Source organism: Anabas testudineus, chromosome 3 (genome assembly GCF_900324465.2).
Source record: "Anabas testudineus chromosome 3, fAnaTes1.2, whole genome shotgun sequence".
NCBI classification, from domain to species: Eukaryota; Metazoa; Chordata; class Actinopteri; order Anabantiformes; family Anabantidae; genus Anabas; species Anabas testudineus.
This window is the reverse complement of record NC_046612.1, coordinates 1,921,623-1,942,962: the sequence shown is the minus strand read 5'-3', so window position 1 is coordinate 1,942,962 and position 21,340 is coordinate 1,921,623. Positions and strand designations below refer to the sequence as shown.

Below are 21,340 nucleotides of genomic sequence, written 5' to 3'. Positions count from 1 at the left end.
TCATGGTGTTTGTTGGCATATAGACATCCAATAACAACTCACAATTCTAGTTCAGACATGCCATTCCTTGCAACCACCCCCAGATATCTCAGCCAGCTTCCACTAAAGAATCAAAGTTCTGCATTAGTGATCTGCAGTCCACAGGTGGTGCCCTTCTCAGCAGTCACAAAGACCAGATATGCTGTTTGGTGCAAAGGCACAGTCAGCCCCTTCCTGGTGACTCTCAGTCACATCAAGATAACCTTCTGGTTCTCCAGGAAGAACTAAGGGCTAAGAGCCTACATGGTGCCTCTCTGGGCAGCTTTATAAATGAAGAGAGGTCCAGCCCTTCCTCAGGAGTCTGGATTCAGAGTCAGTGTTGGGTGTGAATCCAACTATATCTAGTTGGTGGTGGTTCCTTTGCAGCTATATCTTCAGATACAACATATTTATTTACCTTTAAACAAAACCATGACCTTTCCCCAACCCTAACCAAAGTGTTTTTCTTGCCTGAGCCAAATGCAACAAACATGAGCTATTTTTTTCTTTCTATTACACAATTCATTTTCTTAAGCTGGCTATTCAACGACTGTTGTGTCCCAACCAGTAAAACCTGTTCTACTTAATGCTTCATGCTTTCAGTAAATCACACATCCCATTAAAATAATTTCTTCTATTTCCTTGTGGCTGAATATTTAAGCACCACTGCTCATGCTGAGGTCAGAGCATTCAGCAGGATGGCTTCTCTCACGCTGTTGCTGCTGAATCTGCTGCTTATGGTCTCGGCTGCATCTGCATGGTACTACAGATACTATGGAGGCTCGGTGGCCTTCACTCCAAAAGGACGGCAGCCAGATGGGACCTTTGAGGTATGTGTGGGGGTACCGTTCTGTCACATCCTGTGTGATCCACTGACAGCCACTGTTCTGCATCTTTGTTCCATTGGTTAGTCCAAGAAATGCGAGATTTTGTTCTGCAGAGAAACTTACTGTATGTTTACTAGTACACATTAAAATATGATATGGATATGCTGTATATGTGTATAGATTAAATTTCAGCTTTGACCTCACGATTACACAGCTAATATTGTGTTTAACAGATACAATCCGTCCTTCAGTGTTAATAAACTGAAATGACTGTTTGTGGTTGATGCCTTTAATGTATAATCAGACTGAATTCATCGTAGGTGGAGTTTCGCGACAGACAAGCTTCACCCTCCTGCTACCAGAACAGCTACACCTGTTACTATGGTGACTGTGGAACCCAGACTGAAGGTACCAGCTCAATCGTCTCCACCAACTACTATTACGACTACTGGTGCCAAAACGAGATGAAGACTGTAAGAAAAGTCAACAGCAACCGACCCTTTGCTATTAGGTGAGCTACTGAACATGTATAGACATATAGTATCTGCATTGCAACTTGATTCACTGAATTCACAGATTTTTTTTTTTTTTCCATCATGGCCATTGTTGATGATCAGGTTAACTGTGGACACATTTACTATTTGATACTATAACATTTATACATGAAGATGAAAATATTGCTAAATTATATTATTACTCAGATGTTTCTTCCAACAGATATCCCACTTACTACGATTATAATTATGGATTTGGATACTGGATGTATAATGTCAGAAGCTACCAGGCTCCTTTAGAAATGATGGCACATGTGGACATGGGAATCCGCTCTGATACTCATCAACCTAACAACCCTCCTGTCACCACTGCGCTCCCTGTTATCAGGTAACAACCACCATTCAATTCTATTTTCATTGTACTGAAGTCTGTAATACACTGATTTAAATATGATCAATAAAAGAACAGTTACTCTGTCAGACAAACATGTTCATATTATATAATTCTTTTGAGAATCTTCATTGATGTAATTTATTCTCCAAGCTCTGGCCTCAACTATCACAACTGAATAACTGAATGACATCTTAAATATTGTGGGGGAATATTTATTCAGCTATTTTGTCTTATAACACATTTTTCTCTTCCATGAACATATTGATATATTTATTAAAAACACTGAAGAATGACGTTGGATGTAAACAAATAGCTAATTAATTGTGCTGTAACCATAAGGAAACTGAACTGAACTAATATAAATCTTCATAAATGCAGAAAACACCAGATCCAAACATGTTCAGTTTTCAAAGCTATATCAAATGTTTTTTAAGTACAAATGTTTCTTGATTTACTTAATTCATGTGTTACAGAATTCCCAGGAACTGCCCACGATCAATAAACCTGACAGTGTTTGACCCCGATGGTGACCGGGTCAGATGCAGAGTTCCAACAGATTCAAGCACATATGAGTGTGGGCTGTGTGGACTGCCCCCCGAGTTCTCTGTAGATGAGGTGAGAGATTTAGGGTTTTACAAGCTCACCAAAATATTGCACCCGTAAAAATCGCCTAAGAACAGTGAATGTCCCATCAATTGAGTATTGTCTGACAGAAGTATCTTTTCTTTTCAGAACTCCTGCTCTGTAACGTATCAGCCGGACTACAATTACAACTATTACAACAATTACAACTATTACTACTATTACTACTATTACTACAATTACTTTCCCATTGAGCTGATGGTGGAGGACTTTCCACACCGTCACATCACAGTGTCCTACACTGATGGATCCTACACAACTAAGGAACCCTTATCACCGGGAAGGCATAAACGTAGTATTTTTGACACATTGACAACAACCACCACAGAAGAAGAAACAACGACAGCAGAAACACCAACAACCACCACAGAGGGAGGAACAACAATTGCAGAGGAAGAAACAACCACCACCACAGCAGAAACACCAACAACCACCACAGATGGAGGAACAGCAATTGCAGAGGAAGAAACAACCACCACCACCACAGCACCACCAAGAACCACAGCTTTCACACCCGTAGTGCCCATCACACCGTACCAAGCATCAATTCCTGCTTTAAGCAAAATTCCGCTGCAGTTTTCTGTTTATGGTACGTTCATCAATTTTTCTTTGACCACTGATTTAAATACCAACATTATTATTAGTAATTAATTCATATCAAAGTCTTTTTCTCTTAATTTCCAGTGGATGCAGATGTCCCTTCATGCATTGAAGGAGATTACATTCCCATCTTCTTGTCACCAACTCCATATAATGGAGCCAATCTTCCTGCATATGTCAACCGCACCCTGACAATCAAAGTCAGAACATCAGCACAGTACACCACGTAAGAAAAATCTATGCTAAAACTATAGTATAAACTCTCATTTTAAACCTCCTGTTGGGCCTTGTTTTGCTGTCATGACTTAGAAATCATCAAATCTTCCCATTGGAAAGTTGTGAGGACATTGTTGTTCTTGTAGGATTCGTGACCTGATTGTCACTGGACCAAGCGGCATTTTAAAAGAGAGACTCTCCAACGAAGATTTTCTCCTCAAATGGACGCCAACAGATGACGACCTGAATCTAAACATTCCTATTTGCTTTTTTTCTGAAACATCCTACTACTAGTAAGTTTGAACCGTTCTTCTAATTCAATAAATATACTTTGACGTAAATAAGAAAATTTGTATTAGTGTAAGATGTGGTTTCAGATCACTGAAAGTGTTTATACAATTTAAACTCCACTCTCTCCTGTCTTACATCTCAGCTACTACTACTACTGGTGGTACTATAACCAACCTGTTGACTCAGAGCTTCGCTGTGTGATTGTAAATGTTGGACACCATGGTTAGTTCATTAAATAATGTGAATTCATGCCTACACATCACTAAATTTACATTAACTAAGTGTTGTAAATAAAAATATTTTAATCATGCTGCTCATACGGCAGCTAAAGTATGAATTTAGGCTTCTGTGTTTGATGTATCACAAACTTTAAATTCTACCATGACCACATCATCAATATTAAATAAATGTTTTCCTCTATTTAGAGGCCAAAGTCACCTGCAGCGAAACCTCAATAAAGGTAGAAGTGGAGAAAGACTACCTCATCAGACGCAATGAGAACAGGTTGCATCTGTTTGGCTTCACGGATCCTTCTTGCAACCTGGCAGCACGCTCCAACTCCACCCACCTGGTGGCTGAAATATCGCTGAACTCGTGTGGAACCCTCATAGAGGTACAGCACAATAAACACTAGTATGTATATGTTGCACAGCTACCGTGTTGACCAGATATTAAACAAAACATCTGAAAAAGTCACATTGCTGCAAATCATGATCCTCCCTCCACTGTGCTTCAAGTTGGTTTTGGTTTCTCTTAGTTGAGGTTCTTGCTGCCAAAGATGGCTCAAAGTTCTTAAAATACTGTTACCACTTTTTCCTTCATGTCTCTGTAAGAGCCTTTTTGCCTAATATCTGTTCATTATCCACTGTCAGGTCCACTAGGTGTCAGTGTATGTAAATTGATTCAATGACAAATTGTAAACCTGTTGTTCCAGATGGTGCAGATTGTTGACAGGTGTCACGTTTTCGTTTTACGGCGTTGGAAATATAGTGTTTGTTGATGTTTGTGACTTTGGTTCAGATCACATAACATTTCTTCACCAAGTCCATGTTCGTAGTTTTTCTTGCGACTTTATTTAAGTATATCTTTTATTCCCTCTTCCCTTTCAGGAGGATGAAAGTAACATCATCTTCAGGAATGGGATCACCTCTGCTAACCCACATCTAATAGTTTCCAGGAGCAATGATGTGGAGATCGCCTTTGAATGTGCTTATCCAAAACAAACCAACCTGACTCTGGGATTCACGCACAAGAACCCATACGCCTTCACAGACAAAGGCTTTGGTACTTTCACCTTCCAGTTTGAATTCTTCGAGAGCCAGAGGTTCCTCAGGCAAATTAATGACAGCAGGTACCCAGTGGAGGTGGATCTCAAACAGATGATGTTCATGCAGATCGAGGCTGCGACTTCCATCCCCAACGTAGAGCTGTTTGTGGAGTCCTGCAGGGCGACTCCCTATGACAACCCCAACTCTCCCATCAGCTACACCATCATTGACCATGGGTAGGTGTACACAATGGAAATACATCAGATTCTTCTTGTTGTACCTCTTTATGTATTTCTATTTGAAATGCAGGTTTTCTGTACTAGTTTCAAATTATGGGAAATTCCTTTGTTTCTAGTTTAAAGTCTTGTAACTGTGTCCTTACAGGTGTGTGAAGGACAAGACGGTGAGGGTTTATCCCGGCTCCAACTTGCAATACAGATTTGCAATGGAGGCTTTTGAATTCATTGGTGCTCAGCCAGAGGTAAAGTTACTTCAGAACAAACGTCCTAAAGAGCAGCAGTGTGTTTTATAGCTGCAATCACTGCTCCACACGTCTTTGCAGAATTTAGTTCCTGTTGACATGAGCCAGGATTCCTGTCTGACTTTACCTCCATGTTTCTGCAGGTGTACATCACCTGTTCAGTCCTCCTGTGTGAGAGTGGGGTCCCTGGAACCAGGTGCTCTCAGGGATGCATCCCATCCCACCATCGTGGCAGAAGAGAAGTAGCAGCAGAAAGTAGCAGACACTCTATTTCCCAGGGACCTCTGCACCTGGTCAAACCCTCTGACAGCCGAGGTACATTTACATATGCACACATTCTCCACTTTATTAAGTACACCTAGCTGAAAGTCATCATGGTTAAATCATCACCATTGTCAAGTTTCATTCTTTGTTCAAACTGAAGTTTTGATGCATTTTTATGATAAATATGGAGGTTGTTGTTGGTTACTGCGTCATACACTTATACATATTATACAGAGAGGAGTTTCTGTTGGTTGTTGTTATTTTTCCAACTTACTAGCAGGTTTAAGACATGACACTAACATACACAACACTAGTTATTTCAGAACCAACAACTCATTAGGAGGATTAGACTTAGCTTCATATATTGATTGATATTGTTTGTGTTTTTTGCTGAATTTGTCTGTGATTATATTTATTTCAGCATCAGGCCTCAGCATTAATCTGGGCATGAATGTCGTCTTCATTGTTGGCTGCCTCCTGGTCTGTGGAGTGGTGATCTACCGAGTGAAGAGGTCCAAAGCTAAATACCAACCCCTGCCGATGTCTGACTCAGACTGAAGACAGAGACGCTACTTTCACTTAGAAGATCTTGTCTAAAAAGACCAGTACAGCTTGTAGGTATGTTTAAAAAAGCTCTATCCTACCTATAGATGTGGACATAAATATTTTCCTTTGCTGTTTGATATTTGCTGGTTGTGGAGGACACCAGACGGGTTCCTGTTTTAAATTCTCCTAATCACCTGTAGGTATTTTAACACTTATCAATTAACATGAAGTTGAACATTTTGCTTTTGCGATGCTGAGTTTTATTGAATATTCTCTGCCCTTAGTGAAAAGGTTTTGTTTGTCCATTGCAGCCTACTTTTTTTATTTTTACTGTCATTGTAAAAATCAAATGTCATTATTCTGAACATTAAATTTGTTTAGCTTTAAAATGAAACAACATATCAGGGTTTTTTAATTTACCATTTTTGTTCCTTGTGCATTAGATAGATGCATATGTTTTACCACGTGGGGCAAAAAGAATTTAATTAAATAATTTAATGTAATTATCTTGGAATTAACTTGGAAATTCCTCCAGTCATTACTATTTTTACTTCCCCATAGTTTAGCATTCAATTACTAATGCCCTAAGGTTGTCTATGACTTCCTGAAAATAATGTTCTAGGTTAATGTAGTAATGTAATGCACTGTGTACAAACTGACTATGATAATAAAAGAGGTCCCAACCTCCTCCTGATTTTGTATCTTCTCTTTCACGGATATCCTGGCTAACAGAGGAGAAACCCGAACCTTCCACGACTGTAATTAGGATATGGAATCCTTCTTTCTTCTTTTGTTCTGACTTCACTGATTTTACTCGTCCACATACCCTTCACTTGCGTTTGGCTGCTGCTAATAAACCAGTTCCACAACATTCAATTTTTATGCTGAACATCTTTCTTTGGAGGGTTAAAAACTTCACTGTGCACTCAACCTAACTTCCTCTAAATCAAGGCCAGGATTAATTAAGGGTTTTATTTTCCTATTGCTCCTAGGAGGGTGGAGGTGGCTCAGTTTGTTTGGTATTACTCTTACCAGATATATACATATTTATTTATTTGTGTCTAAAGAAGGTGTTATTTGTTTAAAATGTTGGATTAGATTACCTCACTGATCTTTAAATATCAGCAGAAAATATTCAGTATTTCGGCTTTTCCCATCAGGGGTCGCCACAGCGAATCATCCTTCTCCACCTAAATCTAACATGAACATCTTCTACCCTAACACCAGCCAACCTCATGTCCTCTGTTAAGACATCCATATATCTCCTCCTTGGTCGTCCTCTTGTCCTCCTGCCTGGCAGCTCCATCTCCAACATCCTTCTACCAATATACTCACTATCCCTCCTCTGAACATGTCCGAACCATCTCAGTCTGGCCTCTCTAACTTGTTGCTAACACAGGCAGCGTGAGCCGTCCCTCTGATGTACTCGTTCCTTATTCTGTCTAACCTGGTCACTCCTAAGGAGAACCTCAACATCTTCATCTCTGCTACCTCCATCTCAGCCTCTTGTCTCTGTCTCACAGCTACCGTCTCTAACCCATAGAGCAGAGCTGGTCTCACCACTGTCTTGTACACCTTTCCTTTGTGTCTTGCTGACACTCTTCTGTCACACAACACTCCTGACACTTTCCTCCACCCGCTCCAACCTGCCTGCACTCGCCTCTTCACCTCTTTTCCACACTCTCCATCACACTGAACTGTTGACTGACCAAGTTGACTGATCAAGTACTTAAACTCCTGCACCTTCTTCACCTCAGCCCCCTGTAACCTAACGCTTCTACCTTGATCCCTCTCATTTAGACACATGTATTCTGTCTTACTATGACTGACCTTCATGCCTCTTATTTCCAGAGCGACAGTTGTCAAATTTCCACCGGCACCCTGTAGGTTAATAGCATCGGTGCGGTCCTTGTTAACACGGGCCTCGACTGATCCGGTATGAAAGTCTTATTTATGATTTGCATGGTCATTTTGGCAATTTTTACGCCGGATGCCCTTCCTGATGCAACCCTCTCTATTTAGCCAGGCTTGGGACCGGCACAAAAGTCACTGGCTTGCAACCCCTGTGGCTAGATTAGCAGAAAATATTCAGATGTGTTCAAAAATACTTTGTCTGCCAAAGAACAGAGAAACACATCAGGAGAAGCTCTGATCTCGAACCCAAATGTCTTCAATGTTCAGCAAAAACAGGTGAAGTAGAAATATATTTACTGATTGTTAAGATAGTCATGCCTATTATCACTATTTTGCCTTGGTCATTCATTCATTCATTTGAATAAACACAATTTCATATTATTCATATTTTCAGTTTATCTGAGAAGATTTTGACAAATTTGCGAAGAGCAAGAATTTCACAGTGGTTAAGACAATCTCCAGCTCACAGGAAAAAAATCTAAAGTAGTAACCTAAAGTAGTTTCTTGCATCACTTTTTGAGAAGAAAAGAAAACTACTGCCTGCATGATGCTACAGACACATTGTTATCATAGTTGTTCATCATAACCTGCTTTTCAGGTGCTGTTAGTTTTCAGTAAATTACTTGCAAACTCATCAGATTTCCTGGTCTTACGGTCACATCAAGGTGAAACAGACAGACACTGGATAAGTCAAAGGTTTAGGTCTATATGAATGTGAAGTAATTACAGTACACTAGAATACACATTGTGTTTGTTAGGACCCAGCAGCAGCACTGACTGAGCTCATGTTGTCTGGTACAAGGGGAACGTGAGATATGAAAACAGCTGAACCTGCTGAAGATGGAAGCTTTGAAAAAACTGAAAGAATTCAAGAGTTTCTGGTAAGGCCCAACCTTACGATCCTCGTGCTGATGTGATTCACTGCTGAAGGTAGTTAACTTTGCTGTTAACCATCCAATCTCACATCTTTATTCCCCCTGCAGACCTCATTGTTAAATGCTGCATATACTGACACGTGGTTGATATACCTTTAGGATGTACTTGTAGGAGTTATTATGTACCTGTACTGTTAGGTGGCATGATGTGATGCCCTGGGAGTAGGAATGGGCTGAACGGTCACACTGTCAAGACCTCACATCGTGCACTCTGCCCTCTTTCACACTGACACTGCTTCCTCTAAAACAGTAAACAGCACTTCTCAACATTTTTAACAGAGCAGCTGATAAAACTAACGAGAAAACACTTGATTGCCCCCAAAAGGTTAATTTGGAAGTAACATGGGCTAATGATGGCTGTAAAGTGTATCCATGCGTTTGATTCTATACTTAGAAAGACTATTATCATTTATATATTATAAAAAATATTTTATTATTATTATTTTTTGTTTTTGTTTTTTTTTACAGTGAATGAAAATGCTCAAAAAATGTTCAGTCTGCGATTCGTTAGAAGGTAAGTCTCCCGGCGTCCTCGGCACAGCTGACTCTGTGATCTCGTACATCCTACATCTGACGGACATTTGTGAAGGAACAACTTTTCCAGTAACACAGCCAAGCTACCAATTACTGAAACAATACTCAGCCCAACAATTTGCATATAAGGAAGAGAAATAGGTTAAACATCAATGAAAATGAAGGACTACCAACAAATCTTTTTTCATAGGTGTCAGATTTTGTGATTATAGTGTTTCGTGTTGTCTATCAAATGCTATATAATCTAGCTATGAGTCTATCTGCAAGATAACATCAGAAGTATTTGTCTCTCTCTCTATTGTTGGTTTTTGGCCAGACAGCACCTGTCTAACTTGTCTCACTCAGTTCTGATACAAACTGTCAGCAATATAGGTTTGACTTATTTTATTTGTTTTATAGTTTAATAGTATGTAAGGGACACATGCATGCTCTTCTGTGGACGGGGAAACCTTCATGCAGAGCAACTATAAACCTGGCATCCTTTCTTGGCAGTGTGGGTTTTTTTAATTAAAATGAGGTGTGAATGTGAGCTGTAATGGCAAAAGATTAAATCTAATTGCATGTTTCTGTATGATTAACTGCTGCTGAGCCTGAGGACTGAAGTGATCGAGTGACTGAAAACCCGCAGGCTCCAATAATGTGGAGCAACAATGTTTGAATTAACATTGTTTTCTTTGAAATACCAAATGAAACTAAAATGATGACTAGGAGAAGTAAATGTATGTCCACAGTTTAAACTATAACCCATCTTTTTCATTTCTTGACCTGCACTGTGTCGGAATTCGAGATTTATCCACATTTGCTTCTTTATTCGAGATTGACCAGGAATTCTTACCCTTAGTTCTTAGCAGGGCTGTGGCTCTCTAGGACCAGGGTTGGCTACGCTTGCTTTAGAAAGTACAGTGCAGTAAAACGAGTTCCCCTTCATATTTTCAATAAGTGTGCACATGATTCAAGAAACCCTCTCACTTCCTTGTGGCTGAATATTTAAGCACCACTGCTCATGTTGAGGACAGTGCGTTCAGCAGGATGGCTTCTCTCACGCTGTTACTGCTGAATCTGCTGCTTATGGTCTCGGCTGCATCTGCATGGTACTACAGATACTATGGAGGCTCGGTGGCCTTCACTCCAAAAGGACGGCAGCCAGATGGGACCTTTGAGGTATGTTTATGCATCATTGGGACGTCATTAGATGGTAGATCCTGGCACATCCTTTCCGATAATCCATTGACATGGACTCCTTCTCCTCTGCATCTTTATTGGTTTAAACAGTTGCAAAATGTGGTTTAGTTTAAAAGAACAGTCAAAAAGGATTTTTACATTTTTAAACCACCAAATGCATGTTTACTTCTACATTTTAAACATAACCATACATCAGGAATCAGGAATACATCATCATGTGTTTAACAGATACAATCCGTCCTTCAGTGTTAATAAACTGAAATGACTGTTTGTGGTTGATGCCTTTAATGTATAATCAGACTGAATCCATCGCAGGTGGAGTTTCGCGACAGACAAGCTTCACCCTCCTGCTACCAGAACAGCTACACCTGTTACTATGGTGACTGTGGAACCCAGACTGAAGGTACCAGCTCAATCGTCTCCACCAACTACTATTACGACTACTGGTGCCAAAACGAGATGAAGACTGTAAGAAAAGTCAACAGCAACCGACCCTTTGCTATTAGGTGAGCTACTGCACATCATACTCATCCCACATTTTGCTGTTTAGTTGAAACTGGACAGTAATTCAGAACAGATGAAGCCCTTGGGATGGAAGGGGACATGTTTTCAGGAACCTAAAACAAGTCCAGCTGCCACTGAACAGCGATGTTTGGGATTCCCATGACCTTTAGTCATATTATGCAAGTATACTTGCACATACAGTAAGGGTAAAGATGATTTATGTTGTAGGTTGATAAACTCAACTTTATAAATATAACAGGAGTTAAACAAGCTTATAGCATAAAACGACAAGTGGATCTGCTTTACTGCTGAGACACTGAATTGTAAAATACTGTGGAACATTGAGGAAATAAAGAAATAGATGCTGTTTAATATCTGCACTGAAAACTCAGTTATGTGTCACTTGTTTTTTAATTTGTTTGATGAAAGTTGATTATGATATTGACACAAATGGTCATTTACTAAGTATAAATATTCTAGTAATTTTTCCATCATGGCCATTGTTTATGATCAGGTTAACTGTGGACACATTTACTATTTGATACTATAACATTTATACATGAAGATGAAAATATTGCTAAATTATATTATTACTCAGATGTTTCTTCCAACAGATATCCCACTTACTACGATTATTATTCTGGATTTGGATACTGGATGTATAATGTCAGAAGCTACCAGGCTCCTTTAGAAATGATGGCACATGTGGACATGGGAATCCGCTCTGATACTCATCAACCTAACAACCCTCCTGTCACCACTGCGCTCCCTGTTATCAGGTAACAACCACCATTCAATTCTATTTTCATTGTACTGAAGTCTGTAATACACTGATTTAAATATGATCAATAAAAGAACAGTTACTGTCAGACAAACATGTTCATATTATATAATTCTTTTGAGAACGTTTACTGATATAATTTATTCTCCAAGCTCTGGCCTCAACTATCACAACTGAATAGCTAACCATCAACTTAACTTACATTTAAATTTAGTTGTTTGTCAGCTGTCATTCAAGCAATTTACGAGTGAGGTACAAAGAAAGCACATATCTAAGCCAAGGAGACACATTTTAAAGTTCTGTTTTTAGCAAGTGAGGCAGCTGAGTGTGCAGAGGCAGGTCGGTTGTTCCACCTTAGTGGAACCACAGAGCTGAAAAGTGTTGCCTGGGATATTTTGAGGTGAGGGGACCACAAGATGTCATTAACTCGCAGAGCGCAGTGAGTGATCAGGATGAGGGAGTTCAGCTAGGATGGTGGTGTTGAGTTGACCACTTTGTAGGCCCTGAGCTCTACCTCCCTGCTGTTGCCCTCTGCAGCTATCCTCAGCCTTGGAGCTGTATATCTCCAGAGTCCATTTGCTGGTCCTATTGGCCTTCACAATGTTTTTCCTCTTTGTTGTTTTTTGTCGCCCTGCTGTACTTTTCTCTCTCCTATTTAAACTCATCCTAACATTGAGACAGATGACCGCCCCCCCTGAGCTTGGTCTTGGAGACTAGGAAAAGCCATGTCACATGTAATCCAAGGAGATAGAATAGATGGTAAAGAGTAGATAACCAAGAACTGAGCCCTGTGGCATGCCAGTGGAGTTAGAAACCATCTTACTGGTAAAGAAGATGACAAAGTCATCAGCAGTGAGAGATGTGGAGGTGGTAGGGGAGGACTAAATGGTTGTGAAAAGCTTCCTAGTGTCAGTGGTGTTGCTGAGTTTGTCCTGGTAGTACTCTGTTTATGCCTTTGTGACACTGAGAGAAAATTACACCAGCAGGTTCTGGTATTCAGCTAGAGCAGATTGAGCCTTGGTCTAACCTATAGCAAGTATTTTCATGCAAAAATGTTTATTGATTTACTTAATTCATGTGTTACAGAATTCCCAGGAACTGCCCACGATCAATAAACCTGACAGTGTTTGACCCCGATGGTGACCGGGTCAGATGCAGAGTTCCAACAGATTCAAGCACATATGAGTGTGGAATGTGTGGACTGCCCCCCGAGTTCTCCGTAGATGAGGTGAGAGAGTGTTTTATGTGAAAAAAACACATTTATTACAAAAATAAGATCATTCACAACACAAATAAAGCAGCAGGATGATGTTTGATTTGATTTGATTTGATTTGAAATTTACTACATCTACAGTATTTTTCCTTAAAGTGACTAAAATAGTTCTATAATCAAAGTGTATCCAATGACAACAGAAATTGATTAAACAATAAAATAGTTGAACTGAGTCTGTGGAAGCAAAACGACACAGCAAAGCCGAGTTCAAAATTACAGAAGTCACTGAACAAATCTAAAACATCTAAAAAGAGTGAACATCTCTGGACTAGACTTACTTAACAAAGGTATCTTTTCTTTTCAGAACTCCTGCTCTGTAACATATCAGCCGGACTACAATTACTACTATTCCTACAATTATTTTCCCATTGAGCTGATGGTGGAGGACTTTCCACGCCGTCACATCACAGTGTCCTACACTGACGGATCCTACACAACAAAGGAACCCTTATCACCGGGAAGGCATAAACGTGATGTTGGAACAAATACCACAGTAGCAACAGCACCAACAACCACCACAACTACACCAACAACCACCACAACCACCACAACAGCACCAACAACCACCACAACTACACCAACAACCACCACAACTACACCAACAACCACCACAACAACACCAACAACCACCACAACTACACCAACAACCACCACAACAGCACCAACAACCACCACAACTACACCAACAACCACCACAACTACAACAACAGCACCAACAACCACCACAACAACACCAACAACCACCACAACTACAACAACAGCACCAACAACCACCACAACAGCACCAACAACCACCACAACTACAACAACAGCACCAACAACCACCACAACAACACCAACAACCACCACAACAACACCAACAACCACCACAACTACAACAACAGCACCAACAACCACCACAACAACACCAACAACCACCACAACAACACCAACAACCACCACAACAACACCCACAACCACAAGAGCACCAACAACCACCACAACTACAACAACAGCACCAACAACCACCACAACAACACCAACAACCACCACAACAACACCAACAACCACCACAACAACACCAACAACCACCACAACTACACCAACACCCACAACCACCACACCTACACCAACAACCACCACAACTACAACAACAGCACCAACAACCACCACAACACCAACAACCACCACAACAACACCAACAACCACCACAACAACACCAACAACCACCACAACAACACCAACAACCACCACAACAACACCAACAACACCCACAACCACCACAAGAGCACCAACAACCACCACAACTACAACAACAGCACCAACCACCACAACAACACCAACAACCACCACAACAACACCAACAACCACCACAACAACACCAACAACCACCACAACAACACCAACAACCACCACAACAACACCAACAACCACCACAACAACACCAACAACCACCACAACAACACCAACAACCACCACAACAACACCAACAACCACCACAACTACAACTCAAGTGCCGACTACAGTTCCGTACCAAACATCAATTCCTGCTTTAAGCAAAATCCCGCTGCAGTTTTCTGTTTATGGTGTGTTCATCAATGTTCTGTTAGTTTGTTGTGATGACCACTGATTATAATATCAACAGTAATATTAGTAATTAATTCATATCAAAGTCTTTTTCTCTTAATTTCCAGTGGATGCAGATGTCCCTTCATGCATTGAAGGAGATTACATTCCCATCTTCTTGTCACCAACTCCATATAATGGAGCCAATCTTCCTGCATATGTCAACCGCACCCTGACAATCAAAGTCAGAACATCAGCACAGTACACCACGTAAGAAAAATCTATGCTAAAACTATAGTATAAACTCTCATTTTAAACCTCCTGTTGGGCCTTGTTTTGCTGTCATGACTTAGAAATCATCAAATCTTCCCATTGGAAAGTTGTGAGGACATTGTTGTTCTTGTAGGATTCGTGACCTGATTGTCACTGGACCAAGCGGCATTTTAAAAGAGAGACTCTCCAACGAAGATTTTCTCCTCAAATGGACGCCAACAGATGACGACCTGAATCTAAACATTCCTATTTGCTTTTTTTCTGAAACATCCTACTACTAGTAAGTTTAAATCATTCAGGACACAATCATTTATTACATTTCTGTATTTGTGTAGTTTCAAAACACAGCTTCACTCTCTTTTATTCTATATTTCAGCTACTACTGGTACTGGTACTACTACTACCAGCCTGTTGACTCAGAGCTGCGCTGTGTGATTGCTAATGTTGGACACCATGGTTAGTTAACCTGTTTTAATTCCAAGGATGTGATTTTGTGTGGGACCAATAAATCATTAACATTGGAATTAGGAAGTTCTGAACTTGCTAACATTTGTAGCCTAACTGTTATAAATAGAGATAAACAAATAAATGTTTTCCACTATTTAGATGCCAAAGTCACCTGCAGCGAAACCTCAATAAAGGTAGAAGTGGAGAAAGACTACCTCATCAGACGCAATGAGAACAGGTTGCATCTGTTTGGCTTCACGGATCCTTCTTGCAACCTGGCAGCACGCTCCAACTCCACCCACCTGGTGGCTGAAATATCGCTGAACTCGTGTGGAACCCTCATAGAGGTACAGCACATAAAACCGTGACGCAGTGTTTAGTGTAACACTGTCTAATGTAGAGCTGCTGTAGTGGATTATGTCCTTGCACTTGCTTGACCACTTTTAGGTCCAGTCTATCAACAGCTACAGTAGCTGAACCACATGGTACTTTTTGTGGAACAGTGTGTTTGTCAGAGTAAATGACGTTATGTGAATCCTCAAATGACGCTCTCTGTGTTGACTACTGTGTTCCATCTGATCATCAACATTTCTACTCATTAAATTGGTTGCGGGTTCTGTGCCATCGTGGTTTTTGTCAGAGCATTTCTCCTGTATGTAGTAAGAGTGTAAACATTACTGCCGTTGTAGATAAATGGAGTACTGGAGTAGATTTATTGTAATTTTACATTTATTTAAGTACATTTTCACCATAGTAAAAGTACATTTACTGGAGTAAACCTTTTAGTAGCCTACCCTGTAGACTTGTTTTTAAATTAGTTGAACTCATCAGTAAAAATATGTGTATCTTGAAAGTTTTATACTATTAATTCACTATTAACTGTACAAACCCAATATATGTAAGTGGCCAATGGTACTGAGCAGGTGATGAGTGTTCCCTGGTTCCTTACGTGACACTTGACATTCAAGAGTTTGTTTCATCAGACCAGAGAATCTTGTTCTGAGTCCTTCAGGTGCTTTTTGGTTAACAAACTATCGTACCGATTCGTATCGATTGATGGAGTGTTGCAGAAATGGTTGTTCTTCTGCAACGTTCTTCTCACTCCACAGATAAATGCTGGAGCTGTTTCAGAATGACCATTGGGTTCATGACTCTCGATGACTTAATTTAGCCGGGTGGCCCACTCTAGGAATACTGTGCTGAATGTACTCGTGTAGAATTTTGAAAATAATTTAATCCATTTTGGAACAAGACTGTAACATAAGAAAATATGAACCAAGTTAAGCTCTGTAAATACTTTCTGGATGTACTATATATATTCAGTTGTGATAACAGTTGTAACAAGTGCCTCCATTTATTTCCTGTTCTCTTTCAGGAGGATGAAAGTAACATCATCTTCAGGAATGGGATCACCTCTGCTAACCCACATCTAATAGTTTCCAGGAGCAATGATGTGGAGATCGCCTTTGAATGTGTTTATCCAAAACAAACCAACCTGACTCTGGGATTCACGCACAAAAACCCATACGCCTTCGCAGACAAAGGCTTTGGCACTTTCACCTTCCAGTTTGAATTCTACGAGAGCCAGAGGTTCCTCAGACAAATTAATGACAGCAGGTACCCAGTGGAGGTGGATCTCAAACAGATGATGTTCATGCAGATCGAGGCTGCGACTTCCATCCCCAACGTAGAGCTGTTTGTGGAGTCCTGCAGGGCGACTCCCTATGACAACCCCAACTCTCCCATCAGCTACACCATCATTGACCATGGGTAGGTGTACACAATGGAAATACATCCGATTCTTCTTGTTGTACCTCTTTATGTATTTCTATTTGAAATGCAGGTTTTCTGTACTAGTTTCAAATTATGGGAAATTCCTTTGTTTCTAGTTTAAAGTCTTGTAACTGTGTCCTTACAGGTGTGTGAAGGACAAGACGGTGAGGGTTTATCCCGGCTCCAATTTGCAATACAGATTTGCAATGGAGGCTTTTGAATTCATTGGTGCTCAGCCAGAGGTAAAGTTACTTCAGAACAAACGTCCTAAAGAGCAGCAGTGTGTTTTATAGCTGCAATCACTGCTCCACACGTCTTTGCAGAATTTAGGTCCTGTTGACATGAGCCAGGATTCCTGTCTGACTTTACCTCCATGTTTCTGCAGGTGTACATCACCTGTTCAGTCCTCCTGTGTGAGAGTGGGGTCCCTGGAACCAGGTGCTCTCAGGGATGCATCCCATCCCACCATCGTGGCAGAAGAGAAGTAGCAGCAGAAAGTAGCAGACACTCTATTTCCCAGGGACCTCTGCACCTGGTCAAAGCCTCTGACAGCCGAGGTACATTTACATATGCACACATTCTCCACTTTATTAAGTACACCTAGCTGAAAGTCAATATGGTTTTGAGTGTCAACATGAAACATCATTAAAAGCACTAATACATGGACACAATAATTAGAATTTTTCTGAAATACCACATTCAACATAATTAATTTAACAATTTTTTGTTTATTTTCATGCAAATGTTTTTTTTTCTGTCTGAATGTATGAGTTACATGATAGTGTAGGCTAAGTTGTTAGCAAAACAAATAAGTAGATTAGATTAGAAAGAACAAAGAAATATATATTTTGTCTATATCTACTTTTTAGGATTGAACAACCTGATCCATAGATTTGGTAACTGCAGTTGGTAACACTGATTTCATATAGCTGCACATGTTAATATAATAATAATAATATTATGTTATTTTATCTGAGTTTTTGCTTTTTTTTTTTATATATTTCAGCATCAGGCCTCAGCATTAATCTGGGTATGAATGTCGTCTTCATTGTTGGCTGCCTCCTGGTCTGTGGAGTGGTGATCTACCGAGCGAAGAGGTCCAAAGCTAAATACCAACTCCTGCCGACGTCTGACTCAGACTGAAGACACTACTTTCACTTAGAAGATCTGAGTGTAAAGATTGTCAAATATAACCTGTAAAACTCTTTATACCTATATCAACAACCTGTTTATTATGTTGTAAAAGCATCAAGTTTTACTTTTACGAACATTTATAGTTTAAAATCCCAGTTACTGAGTAACGAAAGACAAATTAAACATCATCGGGAGTCAGATAATGTCACTTTGTCCATCCTTTGAAGTTGCCAGACTTCTTTTAAACCACGTTTGTGGAACCATCATTTTATCTCTTCCAGGTTAATGCAGAAATGACTTCTGTATGTAATTTCATTCACACCTCTATTGCTACACAGATTTACTAAATTACATTTCCAATGGAAGCAGCAACCCCATCTCTCTTTACTTTCACTTTTTGTTTTGTGTAGAAGGACGTTATAGATTAAAGTGCCTTATAATGGTCTAAGCATGGGAGGATGTTCTAACCAGAACCAGATGCAGTGGTTGTTGCGTTCTACTGCTGAGTGGTAGGCACTGTTGAAATGTTAGGTTACAAGAGAATAGGTAAGACTTTTCTTGTTTTTGTTCTTTACCTGGATTTTATCTGCTATGCCTTGTTGAAATACTTGCTTTGTCTGTGTTTATGCAGCGTTTTTAGTTAATACTTTGTACTGTCTGTTCGTAATGTTCTCCCGCCTTGGGCAGTGATTTTCATTTGTTACTTTGTATTTCTAATTAGTGAGTGATTTTTTGGTTGGTACTTTGTGAGGTTTTGTTGGTTTATTAGTTCGTATTTTGCCTGCGTCTCTGCAGCGTTTTGTGTCGTTACTCTCCGTGCTTGTTTGAGTTTCCCCCGTGTCCCCCATTTTGGACCAGGAGTTGTAATAAACCTTGTTTTTTTTTTTTGTTTTGTTTTTTTTGTTTATTTGTTGGTACCCGTTGGTCTCGTCCGTCCGTTTTGTAACAATAAGATTTGGGCAATTTCTGTTTTCTTTGCACCACCTATTTTCATTTATCTTTGGAAATTATAAGAATTATATGATGACATAAGGGAGAAAAACATTCAGTTGCTGTTAATCCAGTCTACTGAATACACTGTAGTAAGATGATAAACACTCAAAGTAATTTGATTTGTAGTTGAAGTATAAATTCCTGATTTATTTCAAATTAAACACAGCCTGGGGTTCTTTACTGTAAATCACATGTTGAATAAATGATCCTGAATTTGCACAGGTATTACCTGGGGATTCTTGTTTGATTTCTGTGATCTGCATGTACAACATGCATAGTTTCAATAAAACCTTCCTGATGTCCTCAGCTTCATATTTTAGAAGGTTTTTATTTAAGGGGTATTGATTGATTGATCTGTTGGTGTGTCCTTACAACCTTTAGCCTGAAAGGTGTTCAACATACAACATAGAAAGAAACCACTGACATGTTGTAGAGGTTGGAGCCCGATACATACAGAAATTAAAAACCAATGATATTTAACATTAACATCAAGAGAAGCGGTACTCAAAAGAAAGACAGATGCACTGTGGCAGTTTTGGCTTTCCTTGAAAACCATTTTCAGGAAGACACAGCGTAGTCTGCCACCCTAATACACCCCACTGACTAAATGTTTAAAGTTTTGACAACATTAGATTTTGAGGCTCCCTCACCTGTTCTGTTTACAGGTACCAACAGAGCCAGTGGGCTGATACCTGATCAGTTTTATTCAAAGTGATTTACAAGGGTAGGCAGGGTGACGGTAAGGACACAGCTGGGATTTGAACCCCAGTTTCCCACATGGGGGCCAGCGATCTTACCACTACACAAACCAGCCTTTCACTGATAATATTAGATTATTATAAAGCTGTGTCAGGTCATACTCTATAATTGTGCCTATACAAGGAATATGCAAATATGAGATTCCTGCACTGTTTGCAGGTCGGCTCATAGGCAGAGCAGCAAATACTTCATAGCTAAATATCTAAGCTGAATGCTGTGACACAGAATCTACTGCAGGCCCTAAACCAGCAGACCACAAATTCAGATTTGAAAGTTTAACTGTCGATCTAATCTTATTTTAGTTAGAGGTTAATATTTTGCCTCAACTTTCATCACAGGCTTCCAGTATTTCTTCTAATAAGCTCTCTCTAATACACAAAACTGAAGAGATAGAGAATATGAATGGTTTACCTTCCAAAGAGATAAAGGTGAAATTCAAGTTCAAGGTAGATTGAAGTTAGTCAACACACAATCAGTTACTGTTTGAGCCAAAGTGGACTTAATAGAAGACGACAGAGGACTCCAGTTTTCAAACAAGCCATTAAAAAACAACAAAAGGCACAAAGACAAACCACAAAGCTTCTGGGAGAATGTCCTTTGGACAGATGAGAACTTTTTGGCAAGTCACATCAGCTATATGTTCACTGATGGAGGCTTTTGAGAAACACAGGAGGCTTGGTTATGTTCTGGGGCTGCTTCGCTGCATCTGGCACAGGGTTTCTTAAATCTGTGCAAGGTACAAGGAAATCTCAGGACTTTTAAGGCATTCTGGAGCAAAACGTGCTGCCTATTGTCATTAAAGCCTGGCATATAAAGCCTGGTTTCAGTGGAAGTTATTGGGTCAAACAGGTTTATAACCCAAAACTAAAACACCTAAGAATGACTAAGAACAAATGATGTGATTATTCTCAAGTGGCCTTCTATGAGTCCTGATATAAATCACATTGAACATCTAATTGAACTTCTAAGAAGGCACCCTTTAAACCTGAGACAACTGGAGCAGTTTTCTCACGAGGAATGGACCAAAATACCTGTCGACAGGTGCAGAAGTGTCATTGACAGTTACAGTAATTAACTGATTGCAGTGATTGCCTCAAAATGATGTGCAAGAAAATATTAAGTTAAGGGAACTATCGTTCTAGTCCAGGCCACTTTTATTAGTTTGTTCTTTAAAAAACTTGGTATTCCCGTGGTATTTGTAAAGCTATGTCCGATTTTAACAAGATTATTTTTAGAAATTAGAATTTATTAT

At 39.8% G+C, this 21,340-nt stretch overlaps 2 protein-coding genes across 2 annotated transcripts; both read left to right on the top strand.

Moving 5' to 3' along the window:
* The first annotated feature begins 690 nt into the window (after positions 1 to 690).
* On the top strand, positions 691 to 6,735 carry LOC113173937. Its single transcript, XM_026377532.1, has 13 exons — positions 691 to 848; positions 1,166 to 1,356; positions 1,563 to 1,727; positions 2,207 to 2,348; positions 2,466 to 2,964; positions 3,060 to 3,201; positions 3,338 to 3,484; positions 3,625 to 3,704; positions 3,908 to 4,095; positions 4,592 to 4,986; positions 5,135 to 5,231; positions 5,375 to 5,546; positions 5,917 to 6,735. Exons 1-13 carry the CDS (start codon positions 717 to 719, stop codon positions 6,051 to 6,053), a joined length of 2,487 nt encoding a protein of 828 aa, XP_026233317.1. The 5' UTR covers positions 691 to 716; the 3' UTR covers positions 6,054 to 6,735.
* A 3,718-nt stretch (positions 6,736 to 10,453) lies between these two features.
* LOC113174568 lies at positions 10,454 to 19,563 on the top strand. Its single transcript, XM_026378632.1, has 14 exons — positions 10,454 to 10,585; positions 10,922 to 11,112; positions 11,725 to 11,889; positions 12,978 to 13,119; positions 13,469 to 13,634; positions 14,553 to 14,729; positions 14,838 to 14,979; positions 15,116 to 15,262; positions 15,359 to 15,438; positions 15,589 to 15,776; positions 16,805 to 17,199; positions 17,348 to 17,444; positions 17,588 to 17,759; positions 18,209 to 19,563. The coding sequence occupies exons 1-14, from the start codon at positions 10,454 to 10,456 to the stop codon at positions 18,343 to 18,345; spliced, it is 2,331 nt and encodes a 776-aa protein (XP_026234417.1). The 3' UTR covers positions 18,346 to 19,563.
* Positions 19,564 to 21,340: the final 1,777 nt, after the last annotated feature.

Excerpts from the sequence above, each read along its gene's own strand:
- LOC113174568 (XM_026378632.1), top strand. The coding sequence starts at position 10,454 with ATGGCTTCTCTCACGCTGTTACTGCTGAATCTGCTGCTTATGGTCTCG. Across the intron at positions 13,120-13,468 it reads CCGAGTTCTCCGTAGATGAG|AACTCCTGCTCTGTAACATA; the intron begins GTGAGAGAGTGT and ends TTTTCTTTTCAG. Across the intron at positions 14,980-15,115 it reads ACATCAGCACAGTACACCAC|GATTCGTGACCTGATTGTCA; the intron begins GTAAGAAAAATC and ends TTGTTCTTGTAG.
- LOC113173937 (XM_026377532.1), top strand. The coding sequence starts at position 717 with ATGGCTTCTCTCACGCTGTTGCTGCTGAATCTGCTGCTTATGGTCTCG. Across the intron at positions 1,728-2,206 it reads ACTGCGCTCCCTGTTATCAG|AATTCCCAGGAACTGCCCAC; the intron begins GTAACAACCACC and ends CATGTGTTACAG. Across the intron at positions 2,965-3,059 it reads GCTGCAGTTTTCTGTTTATG|TGGATGCAGATGTCCCTTCA; the intron begins GTACGTTCATCA and ends CTTAATTTCCAG.